The sequence below is a fragment of the Harpia harpyja genome, chromosome Z (assembly GCF_026419915.1).
Source record: "Harpia harpyja isolate bHarHar1 chromosome Z, bHarHar1 primary haplotype, whole genome shotgun sequence".
NCBI classification, from domain to species: Eukaryota; Metazoa; Chordata; class Aves; order Accipitriformes; family Accipitridae; genus Harpia; species Harpia harpyja.
In genome coordinates this window covers 2,655,197-2,668,438 of record NC_068969.1, presented here as the reverse complement: position 1 = coordinate 2,668,438, position 13,242 = coordinate 2,655,197, and the positions used below count along the sequence as shown (strand labels likewise).

General features: G+C 35.1%; 1 protein-coding gene across 7 annotated transcripts in view; it reads right to left on the bottom strand.

Moving 5' to 3' along the window:
* RAF1 (Raf-1 proto-oncogene, serine/threonine kinase) overlaps positions 1-13,242 on the bottom strand; it is a 79,986-nt gene that overhangs the window by 4,026 nt on the left and 62,718 nt on the right. For all 7 annotated transcript variants that reach the window (XM_052779184.1, XM_052779179.1, XM_052779180.1 and 4 more), the window contains 8 exons: positions 11,875-11,902; positions 11,656-11,783; positions 10,461-10,578; positions 6,402-6,486; positions 5,214-5,390; positions 4,137-4,183; positions 2,515-2,633; positions 5-136 (listed from right to left, as the gene is read on the bottom strand). In XM_052779184.1, coding sequence (XP_052635144.1) covers positions 5-136; positions 2,515-2,633; positions 4,137-4,183; positions 5,214-5,390; positions 6,402-6,486; positions 10,461-10,578; positions 11,656-11,783; positions 11,875-11,902 — 834 coding nt within the window. The remainder of the gene's footprint in view (positions 1-4; positions 137-2,514; positions 2,634-4,136; positions 4,184-5,213; positions 5,391-6,401; positions 6,487-10,460; positions 10,579-11,655; positions 11,784-11,874; positions 11,903-13,242) is intronic.

Sequence of the window (13,242 nt, the reverse complement as noted above, 5' to 3'; positions counted from 1 at the left end):
TTACCTGATCTCGGTTGTTTATGTGGGAGTATGGCAACTCTCCTGTCATTAGTTCATATAATACTATTCCATAGGAGTAGACATCTGACTGAAAACTAAACGGGTTACTATCCTGCATCCGTATCACTTCTGGTGCCTATAGAAGGAGGAAAAAAGAAATAAATTATGAGCAATATTAATAGAACTTAGAAACAGAAAAGACAAGAGAAGGGGAAAATATTTGGAAAGCAGAGAGAGCGAGCTCAACCAAGAATTAGTGAACAAAGGATACCTCAAAACCTTTGATGAGTTTTACCTAAGGCTCTGGAAAAGTTCAGGCAGTGCTACTCTTCATCTTATTTAAAAAAAAAATCAGCACGATTGAGAGTAAACAAAAAAACAACACTTTAATTCAATGAGTATTTTACCATTAGAAAAGTTAGTATCCCAATTTGCAATATTTATTGACTTTTGTTACATCTTTCTTACAACTGAGTCTGAGTCTCTCACCACCAGTTCTTAAGCAGGTATTGATGTTAAAGGGAAAAAATGTAAAATTCTAACAGACTTAATCTCTTGTAAAATTGATACCAAAACATTTTACATGAAATGTGAAAGCCAAATACAAAATAGCATATATTGAAGATCAGGGAAGAAATGCAAGAGCGTTCTCGCATCTATGCAAAAGAAAGCAAAATTATGAAGCTAAAGAACTTAAAAGAAACAACATTGAAAGATTTAATAAAAGAAGATATAAACCATAAAAATGTCTTTCCTGTTAACTGAGATTTTTTTTTTCCCCAAAAGAAGTCCCTCAGAATTACTGAGCAAAGTACTAGTCAAAGTACAACAGTACAACAAAAACCCAGTAAGAGACTGTATCAACTTTCAAGGAAACAGAATCAACCTCCCCTTCTATATAATGACAACTCAGCAAAGACAGTCTATAAATGATTAAAATTTAAAAAAAACTGCAAAGGGCAAAAATGCAGGGGTGTTTTTTCTAAGATCTGTTTCGTGTATCTAGGCATACCATTAGTTTTAAATACCTTTATGGAAAGCTGTAAAAAGCTTTGGCTTTTTGGTTTGTTTTTTTTTTTTAAAGAAAAAACTGTTTCTGCTTTTGTAAGTTTCTTTCAGGTGATTTGTGTATTTTATAGGTCACAAACAAATCTTAGCCAAGCATCCTGATATTCTTAATGAACACTTCCTGACTTCTCTCAAAATACAAATACTTTAGTAACAATGAAAGCTGCAAGCCTAGTAATAAAGAATAATTTTTCAAAAGGAACACCTGTTTTAAGTAACACCTGCAGCTCATTCAGTGCTAAATATCGAAAAATTTAAAACATACTAATATGTAGCATTCAGCAAGTCATTTTTATTTGGTTACACCTCCCTGAAGTACATGCACAAATGCTGCTGCATGCTCTATCCTGGGAGCTAGAAAATACTGCTGATCAGTCTACACGCTGAATTTCAGTAAGCTGCATAGTATTAACAAAAATGGGTCAAGTAAAACTTCAACAAAATATTCTGAGTGCTAAATAAGACATTCTTGCATAATTTCAATGATGCTTTTTAACTGTTCCACTTTTTCCATTTACTTTATTGGAGTCCCGCATTTGAAAAGTTACTGAATAGATTTTCTCCAGCTGATTTTTGGAAGGAAAATTGTGGAACTGCCTTTTAAGTTCTGACAGAAGTTAAACACAAAGGCAGCTGTTGGGAATGTCCTCTTGGACAAGGACTTTGCAGTACCACTGCCAAAAGAAACTCCACAAACTTTCCAGTAGAACTTGAGAACTTCTGTACCAAAACTGATGTTCATCTGCTACGGTTCTGAGCTGCCTCAAAACCTATTGCAACTACCTGGTGCAGGGTAAGGAGCAGTAGTGGGCCTAACAGCAGTATCTTGGTATATATGAAACATCTTACCACAGTACCAACGATGAATTGCGCTCATTCCCGTAACTCTGGAAGCACTCCCTATCCTTTCCCCAGTGCCCTGCCAAAGCTGCCAAATGTGCGATCAGCAAGTGTGTGAGAAGGAATGTTGCCAAGTCCCAAGCAGGGAGCGGGGGAAGAAGAGGCCACATTGAAGAATGCAAAGAAAGACAGGGTCTCACTGATCCCACAAAGCCACCATTAAGAAGATTAAAGCCTGCTCTCCAGTGAGACAAGCCCGTGGTGTGGCAAGACAAGATTACGGCAGGAGAAAGGCTCTCCTCTTCCCTTGGAACTGCTCCTCACAGTTCCACTGACAGCCCTGTCTCTGCCCTAAATATTTAAAATAACTCTGAAAATTAGAAGGAGCATCCTTAGGTGAATGGTGTCTGCTCTGGACAATTAAGCACTCCAGCACTTCAGTCTTCAATTTTAACCTGTCCTACAACTGGAGTAAAAGTCTACACAGTACTAACAGCATATGTTGATTCATTTAGATTTAAAGCTTTAAAATAGTGTTCAACTGACAAAACATGTATTAACTAAATGAAAGCGAGCTATTTAAAAGCAGTGAAATGTTTTGCTCACCATCCACAAGATTGAGCCAGTGGGCTGTTCCACCTGTTGAGATCCACTCCACCTGGATTTTACAGTTGCCAGACCAAAGTCTCCTATTTTCACTGTGAGGCCTTCATGAAGAAATATATCTAAACATTTGTTAAAGAAACTCCGTAGAAAACTTGAGTAAACAATTCTGAATTTTCTGACATGATTACAAAGTGTCTGGTCAGGTTATCACAAATGCAAGCCAACTATCCAAGAATATTGCTGATTTTTTTTTTTTTTAAACCTGCTACAAGTTGTATGTTAAACAGAGGAAAAGTAATTTTATGGCATTCATTTTAGCAAGTTAACATTTAAGACTAAATGAGACCAGATGTTTCAGCATTATTTGTACATTTATCTTTATGGTGAGTTAGGATAGAAATCAACTGTGTTAATTAACATCAATGACTGCAAGTACTTAAATAACTGATGTCAAGAGACACATAGGGAAACAACATAGAAGTCAACACAACTCAAAACAGAAAACTAAGAAAAAACAATTACAAGTAGAAACAAAAATCAAAATCTATTTACATAAAGCTCTCTGGCAGATCTCCAGAGATTTAGCTATGATTTAACCATTTCAACTGGAAATACACATGTCCATACTATTTGTAATCTATCTACTTAATAGATTTGTCTGTTAAGACTGACAGCTAGGACTTTCTTTGCTGGGGTTATTTTAAGAAGATACCATTTTACAATTTCATTTAAGAATGTTTTAAGTTCAAAAAGATCATTCAGAAATAGAAACATGACAGACTCCTAGTTCTCATTTCCATGTCAGAAGAAGAGTTAATTTATTTCACAAAAATGGTCGTCATTATCAGGAATCACAAACTCCTGACCTCCTATATACTAAAATGATTATTTTTCTAACTTAACTGAAAATGGGAATCCCCTTACGTTATGGAACTACTGAATTTGGCATATTTTTTTATGATGACATCTGCAAAGCATTCTGTTCACATTTTATGAAAGGAAGTTACAACAGATGCTGGCAGCTCAATGGATGCTCTTCTTGGCAATTTCGAAAGCAGGCATTTTCAAAGGTGAAAGACATCAGCTCACAATATTTTTACTCCATATGCACTACTAGATTTATATTTTTGCAAGAAATATAGTGGGAAAAGGTTGCCTTTTCTTGAGTTTAAAGTAAGATTTTTGGCTTCATTTCTGCCAGTCATGTGAAGGTGTTTTAAATTTATTAAAAATATATGGGGAACAGTAACAAACCCCACATGTGCACACATACATCAGCATGCACACACACACACACGTATCTCCCAACAAGTAAAGAGCACAACTTCTCTCCAATACAGCATTTGAGTAACAGAGAATTGCATAAACACCATTTAACTAAAATAAGACACTTTTGGAGCACAACTGTTGCACATCTTTTTTCATCTTTATCACAATAGTTTGGTAAGCAAGCACAAAGTTCTATGAAAGTCCTTGCTAAAAAGTAACTTCTTACCAATCAGAATTACTCATTAGTCGTTATACTCTTTTGAAACAGCTGTTTCAACCCCCCCCCAAAGCTCCATATCAACAACAAATCACTCTCACATTAAAGGAAATACGATTAAGTTAGGAAAGGATACTATTGGATTTCATGTCTCTGTGGATGATATTCTTTGCATGTAAATAGCTGTAAAAGAAAAAGCAGAAAAGTGCCATTATGAATGTTGTTCACATAAACTTAGCCTTTCAATTTACTGATAGACACTGCGACAGTTTATTACATACTCAACCATTTCATAGACCTCTTGCTTTAGTCAATTTACAGAATGCATCTACTTTGGGAAAAGAAACGTAGCAAGCACTCACTGATGACTACTGCCTTATGCATTACAGAAAGTGGAAGCAATGCAGTAAATAAACCTCAGGAAGAGGAAGAGTGGCATCACCATTATGTAACTGTATAATGCCCTAGAAAACTGGGTGCTGTCCTCACAGGCATGAAATTTGTATGCTATCCTAAGGTTTACTTTTTACAAACTGCTTTAATTTGCAGTCACAATACATGTCCCTAGTTTTCTGGGTGTCTGACTGGAAACCTGGGTCCTGATCTACAAAATGGATGAGCACTGACAGCGTCAGCCCATGTCAGCATCTCCTATGCTACGAACATTATAACATGGTCTGAAAGAGTCGTGAGGTGGTTACTATATCAACTCAGACATCTGGAGAATGCTTCCAAAATATATCTGAGTGTGTGAGTCCCATAGCTGTAGAACAGGAACAGCCATTCCCTCATCCCACAGAAGTACCACGCATATGAATTAGTGTTTGCCAAACACTGCAATGTTATAGTAAGTAACACAGGGAAGAAGGAAAAAAAAAAGTTAATTCTATGTTTAGAATAGGATATCATCTAGTGCATTACAGTAAGACCTCAAGCTACAAATGAAGATAAAATACAGAAGAGCTGACTGTCAAGTGACTAGTGGTCTAACATGAACTAAGGCCATGATCCATGGGAAAAAAAACCCAAACACTAAATGAAATTAAGAATGCATACAACAGTGCTGAATTAAGGCTGCACAAAATCTTTACTTGGTATACCATTTTGATCCATTACTATTTTAGCACAGTAACTCCACATATTAGGGTTTGGGGAAGAGAAGGGAAACACCATTCCAAGAACAAAAATAGCCAGCATTGTTTATCCTACTCACTCCATTCCCTGTGCTGTCTGCCGAGCAATATCAATGAGCTGGAACATTTGGAACTTGGTCTCTTGAACATGCAGGTGTTTATACAGACTGCTTCCTTCACACCACTGTGTAACAATGGCCAGATTATCTTTAGTCATGTAGCCCATAAAGAGCAAAATATTAACATGCCGAGTCTTCCTAATAGAAAATAGCAGAAAAAGAAATTAGTATCTTTATGAAAAATGTTTTCAAATTCTTTTAAAAATGCATTCCTGGCTGAAGGAACATATTTCAGCTTTTGAGTCCAAAAGCACAATTTTCCTGCAAAATTTTTGCTAGGTGGATGTGTGCATAAAGTTTGGTTTTAAAAATAATAAAAATACGCCACAGTTGTGAATTTATAATTTTTAAATAAAATCAGCTGATTTTCTGCTTTTTAGTTAAAATACTTCCTTTTAGTTCCAAGGAAATTATTTTAAATCAACCTTTAAGAAAAAGATGTCATGGAAGTTCAAGGGTTTTGAAATTAGTAACCAGCGTTCACGCTTGCAAGTGGTATTAGAAAAAGTTACTGGGGTAATAGAAATCACCCTGAAAGCTGTGAAAAAGTGACAACTTTAGAGAGAAGACTGAATCCCAACAGGAAACTAAAGGGTCATTATAAACTGTGAAGGCATTAACAGATGAGAAGATAGTTCTTGTGTACTCTAACTGGTTCAGTTTCAGGATTAAAATTACAGATATTTAACTGGATGCTACACAAACAGTATTTGAAAGCAGAAAACAGTTATGTAGATCAGAGTATACATTAAAAAAAAAAAAGGAATTATGCTGCAATTTTAAAAGGCACAGTTCAAGTACTCTGTCCAGTGATGAGAATTATGGCAGAATTTATTAATCCTCACCTTCTACTGCATGCCAAATGTGACCTGACCAGTTATGGATGTGAGTATTCTTTATCTGAAAAGACAACTTTCAGAAACAGTGAAGAACCACTGAAATACTCTGAATTGTGATTGCTGTCTCACAGCTCCACAACAATATTCAGAAGTATCACTCTATGCTCTCTTTTTTATTCTTCTTCTCTGGAGATCTGCTTTTTTTTGTCTATCAAACATAGAATATTGGGCAAGATGGCTTAAAGGAGGGGTAGTAGTCAAATACAGTGCCTTGGAATTACAGAATTTAGCAATGAAACTACCAACTCACCTTAATACAGCCACTTCATTTCTGAAAGCCTGGAACTGTTCTGGGGTTGGATCTACAACCTTTAGTATCTTCACTGCTACATCCCCTGAAAATACATTTACCATAAAAGTTACTAAAAATGCCGCTTTTTTTTTCCCCCAAAAAAACAACATTAATATACAGTATATTTAGATTCCTAATCTGTGCACAGTACACCTCTACTAATTTGAACATAGGTCAAGATTTTCCAGCAGACAATTTCCATAGTATCCAGCAATTAATTTACATGAATTTCAGTCTAATGGAAAAAGTCATTAATTGTTCACATGCTTCCCTTCTATTTTTTAACAGCTATGGCTGGCAAGAACTACACATATGCTTTTTGCACAATATGAAGCTACTAAAATCTCAAAAAGTTGTTGAAAAGGAAGGTATTCTAGTGTAGGTGCGTTCTCAGCACATTATTTCAAGCACAGTCACATCAGAGTCTCTTGGCTTCCAAACAGTATCCAAAGTTTCATCACTTTCCCTTTTCTATCCGGCTTTAGCACGCATATATATACACCTTTGTATTTTTATATAATTGTTTATATATTAAAGTTTATATATATATATTTTTATATATATATATAAACTATATATATGTATATACATACACATCCTTTTTTAATATAAACTTTATTTTAAAAACAAACTTTATAAATTTAAATACTGCTAAATTTCAGGAATGGGAGGGATAAATCTTCTATCCAGGAACAGCAGAAAAATCATGAACAATATAACTGATTTTAGTATTTCAATAACAAATTTGGGGACTACGGAAAGCAGAATATCTTACTGTTCTTTAAGCTGATACATTATAAAATTTTAGTTAAAAGCTTCATTTGAATTGCTTTCAGTGTCAGTGCTTGCTTTGAATTTCAGTATCTGTTAAAGAGTAATACAGAGGGGAATATATGATGATCCAGTGCTATCTGTTTAAAGACTGTTTCCAAAGAATGAAGTTGTAAAAACCTTTACACAGTGTACATACAGACAACAGCAGAATTGAACTGATTGAAAAAAGGTACAATAGTGGAATGAAGCCGACTGTTCTAACAAAAGTAAAAGCACTAACAGCAAGACCCACCAATTCCTCAGTGAAAGAAGCAAGCACCACATTCATTTTAACTATGGATGGACAGCATTTTAGAATTCAAGAGGGGGATAAACTTTCCTTGACACAGGAAGATAAAAGCAACTTAGGAAAACAAAACTTCAATCTTGGTCCACATGCAGTAAAAAGATTTGAGAGGTGCTATACTCCAACATAGGCTTATCTCATAGTTCAAAGGCTGCTGCCACTTAGCATTACAGCATCATCACCTACATTAAAAAAAATCCCTACAGTGACAGATTTCTCTGCTGCCACAATCACTAGTTTTCTTCTTCTTAATATGGTCTCTTTTCAAAGATACATGTAAAAAATATATTAGCATATCTCTAGAACATAACGATAACTGAATACATTAGGAATACTAACCGCTCAATTAAAAAATGTTGCCAACAAAGTATGAGAAGGATATGCAAACTGGTACTTGAAAGTTTCAGAGTACCCTGAGTGAACTGCAGTATCTTCCCCTGTAGTTACCAGTTGCTTAATTTGCTGTATAATTTGAAGTCACAAAGATGCACAAATACGGAACACATTATTATACATTTATATCTTCTTCCTTTAACTTCAGTAAATACAATATACTTCCTATTTCATCCTCTAGCATCTTCATAAAAGAGAACCATCGCGCATTTGCAGTATGCATAATGTTTTAGAACTTACAGATCTCTCTGCTTACAGACCAGAACAGGAGAATATGACTGATAGAAAGACTACACTTTCATGTGACTACCAAAATCAAAGGCTTTGAAGTAGCCAGTTCCTACTGCAACGTCTCTTGACGTACAATGCAAGACCAATAGATGGTCTACCAGTACTTGAAGTATATTGGTATGAGCTATGCCCAGACAAGGCAAGGATGCAGCATCCACTGATTACAGGCCAAATGTTTTCATATTATTTTTCAATATATTCTCCATTATGATCCTTGCTCCACAGATGAAGAGATGTTTTTAACCTTACATTGTTCTTACTGAATCAGGTGCCACACTTTTTTTAGGCTTGATGGCATTTCCCAAGCAGTTTTCTCTACAGAAACAAATACACAATAGCACTTGTTTTGTTTAGCAGCAATCTGAAGACAAATCAGCTTCCGCCACCCCCCAACCACCAAAACCCTAGAACTGATTACCAGGGTCAAAGGGGAAATGTGAGTGTTTATGATAGGTAGTCTTCCAACCCATTTAAACTGCCTTGGTTCTCTTTCCGCCTTTTAAATTTAGAAGCATGCTACAGGACACTACAGGATCCAAATGGGGTCTGTAACAGAAGTGGTGCAAATACGAAAATTAGTACTTAACCATCAGAACAATCTGGAAAAATATGGAAGTGCAAGATACCTGTTCAACGAGACACGCGCTCCTCAGAGCAAGACTCTCCTTGACACTTCATTTTTATTTTGGAAGACTAAATCAGGGAAGCTTATTGGAAACCTAATACCTTTTGCATATAGTTGTACACAATCTTCCACAGGTACTCTCCAAAGATTCATTGCAAACAGCCTTTCACAGATGGGCATGTTAGGAAACCCAACACCTCTAACTGAATCTAGAATTTTTACTTAAGTTTGCAGCAATCTTCCCACTTCAATTAATTTCATTTAGCTTCACCAAAACATTTTTATTGCTGCATTTGTACTATTAGAATAGGTTACTACAAAAAAGTCTGCCGTTTCACTAGTTTGCGCAGTGAACTCCCAGTTTCTTCAATTCCAAACAGAAAAAGACTTGCAATAAATATAAACCTTTAAATCTTTTAAGACCACACCACAAATGATGGTTACAAAAAGAAAAAAAAATCAGTAATTTAACTTCTATTTTCCTGAGAAATCAAGAAAACTATAAACGGTTAACCACAAATGAGGAACTGAATCTTATCGATACCACGTTAGGAGACAGCTATACAGCCATCCTGTGCACACAACAGCGTTCTTTCTAAATATGTAGCTCCATGCATTTCCTCACACACCAAAGTTCTTGATACATGAAGAGTTGCTAATGTTTTATTAAAATAAAGATTAACAAGAAATTCTCATTTATTACTTTGTTTAGTGAAATCTTACTTAACCTATTTTTTCTCTTGACTTCTCTGTTCCATTTCACTTATATAATGAAAATCAATTTAACTGTTCATGAATATTACTTTTAGCATAAGAATAGTCCTTCCATTGATGCTGACAATATTTGGGCTTTAAGACACGCAAGTATTTATTCTTTAAAAATAGAGGGTGGAAGATAAGTTTCCAGATTTTTTTTGTCAGCTTATTTTATGACAATAATGCTATTTAAATTAGGGCCTGGAGGGGTTTGTGTGTGTTTCTTTTTAAATCACAAGCCCTGAATTTGGCAACTAATTCTGCAGTTCTGCAGTGTGCCTCTTTTCAAAGTATTCCAGCTAACTTTATATCATAAACTCTCACATCAACCATTTTTTCCTTAGAAAAACTCCACAGTGAAGACAATTTATCCTTATTTCCTTTCCCTGCCACCTTAAATATAAGTTTACTAATTAAACCACAGAGGTATTAAAAAGAAAAGGTAAACATAATTTAACATCAGGCTGTGAAATTTCCCAGCCAATTCTGCTAATTCAACCCTGCTAATGGAAAGCGAAATCTTTTCAGAAAAGAAGCTGTTGTAGAACATGGTAATAAAGAAAACAATGTTGGCTCCAATATAGTGAACATGTAGATGGCAGCTGTGAGATTCAGATTTTGATGTCTGTTTGGCAGTTGTGAGATTCAGATTTTGATGTCTGTTCTTTGCTCAATCTCCCCACTGCTAATATTAGGAAATTAATATTTCTCACCTAGTACCTTTGGTGGTAGATAAGCACACAGCACCATTAAAACAATTTTACCTTTTTCCGGATTGCTGTCCTACCATATCAACATTTTGAGAAGATGGTAACACTTGTCAAGAACTTACCATGCCATTTGCCTTTGTAAACTGTTCCAAAAGAACCTGACCCTATTCTGGTAGAAAGCATGACTTCACTTGCTTCTATTTCCCAGTAATAACTGGAATCTCTCTGTCCACGAGGCCTCTGGAACAAAAATTGACATGGCTTTTAGTCCAAGTATTTCATCAAATATATTATATATACACACCAAAAATGAAATAATTTCCTTCATAAAAGTTTAAGATGCACTGAAACCTCAAGGGTTTTCTCCTGCAGTTTGGACTTTTGTTCTTTGTCTCAATTTGTGAGGGGTGGTGGGTTTGTTTACACCCCCACCCCATCCCCCCCAAAAAAGACAAAACATTATCTTGGATGGCTTGAACTGCTTAAGAAGCTATCATTAAAAGTTCTGCGCTAGAAACTTAAACCCTGATCTTAGATCTTAAGAGGAACAAATATTTTACAATCAACTATTTAAAGACATCTGAAATACTTACAAAACTTACTGACTTTTTCAAAATTGCAATACTAAAATTCAGGAACTCATTTACATATTTAAAAGGAATAGACCAAAGAGATGAGAGCAGAATTCTCAAACATCTAAGCGATTAACAACTGTGTGTGCTACTAAGCAACTGTACTTTCATTTTTATACCTTATAAGCCTTCAAAAAATTCGAGATATTATTCATTATTATTCTAACTTTTCTTTCTCTCCCCCCCCCCCCCCAAGTTTACATCAAGCCTTTGAGGCAAAACTTGCATTTTGTTAAATCTATTTTTCCCTGAGATGTTTTGAGTAACTTTACTATGAAAATAGTGGCATTATCAATATCCCCTTTCTATGGAAGCTATGGCTATACAGTTCAAACAGTGATAATAAGGCTAACTTTAAACATATTAAACATATTAAAAAAGATGCAGCCCCTAAAGATTTAGAAAGGTAATCCTTGAATCTGTACTGAAAAATAATTTCACAATACTGTCTGAAATGAATTTTTAATCAAGACCACTTTGTTCTGGGTATTTATAATGCAAGGCAATAGTGCCATCTTTCCCAAGTTAGTTAAAATTATATTGCCCTTATATACACACACTGCAGAGCAATTCAAGATTACTATCAGCTTTTCTTGCCTTTAAAGTACAGAAATTTATCCCAACACACCGCTACTCCCAGCCTAGTTTAACATATTAAAAAATAATCAAGTATTACCATACTTACAATTTTGTTTTTTTCTTGTGTGTTAGATCCAGGGGCTCGCTCTCTTTGGGCTGGGACTGGGGTTTTGGGCTGAGACCAGCCAGTTGGACTCATATTGTTAGGACTTCCAGACAGAGCAGAGGGTGAGGCTTAAATATAAAAATAGAAGAAAAACAATTTATGAACCAGAAAATAAACACAAAATAATAATATAAATTATTTTATTTTTTGAAACCATACCTGATTCACTATGGCTTCGAATTGCATCCTAAAACAGAGGAGATAGATAATGAAGTTAATAAATACATGAAAGCATACAAAGGAACAAGCAGAAATAGCGTTGAAATCATTCCTGACTGTTTTGGTCAAGTGCGATATGGTATTGACCAACACTCTCCAAAAGATGACAGCTTGGTTATTTTCTAGTTACAAGAATCTTATATGCAAAAAAACCATGCAATTTGTGAATTCTTACAAAACATTAAAAATATTCACAGCATATTAAAAGGTATTACTACGAAAAAAAGAAAGGGAAGAGGGAAAAAAAAAAGACACAGGACAAGAAGAAACACCAGAAATACTGTCTGCATTCCCACCACTGGATTTTTGTACATGCTTGTATTTCAGATCTGAACATAGCTCCGGTGATGGTCCTGTATCTCTAGGGGACAAGTTCTCAAAATGGTTTTGGGTTACAAGTAGGAAAACTTTTAAAAGCCCCTAAAATATTGCAAGTCAATATACATTTTGAAATACCTCTACATACTATTTCAACCCAAAAAAGGCTACATCTAGCACCCTAATACAAAAACACATAATTTTCAAAACATTTCCCCACAGATTAAAGTTTGATGATATTTGAAAAGCATGTTCTCACACAGTTCACTAGTTGGTACAGTGCGACAACTCTCACCTCATGCCACAGGCACTTTACAACACAATTCTACAGCCATGCACAAGATAAACTAAGCTCTGACAAACATGACTTTACAACTTTTCTCACCTGCTATGTATTATCCCAAAGTACATACAGGAAAGGTAAAATATCCAGGTACTGTATAAGTACAAAGCAAGAACATGCACTACAGAAATGTTAATACTGTCAAAATTAATAGAAGTCAATTCACACTTTCTAACTAATTAGTAGAATAATAAATGTAAGATTTGATAGGAGGACAGAACAAGCCTACATTCCACCATACAGTTTTCAAATTAACTCAGATTATACTTAGTAAAGATTCTTTTATGAAATACATCATTTTAGCTAGTTAGTTGCATTCTCCCAGGCTTGACTCTATATACAGGATTCTTGCAGACTACCTCTACTCTACACCTGAGTGGATTAAAATCTGCATAAACTGCCAGTGAAGAACTCTTGCAAGTTACTACTTTTGTCCATTTTGAGGACAATAAAAATCTTTAAGAACCTGACTCAATAACAAGTGATGTTTTTTGTACATCAGCCTGAGAATGTAACTGCTTTCAAGTAAGCTGGCAAAGGATAACTAAATGATTTAAAATTGTTCTCATACTTATGTATATGTAATTCTTATTTGAGAAAAAGTATTTTTGAACTTCAATCCTGATGTGAATATTTTCTTTTTTTGG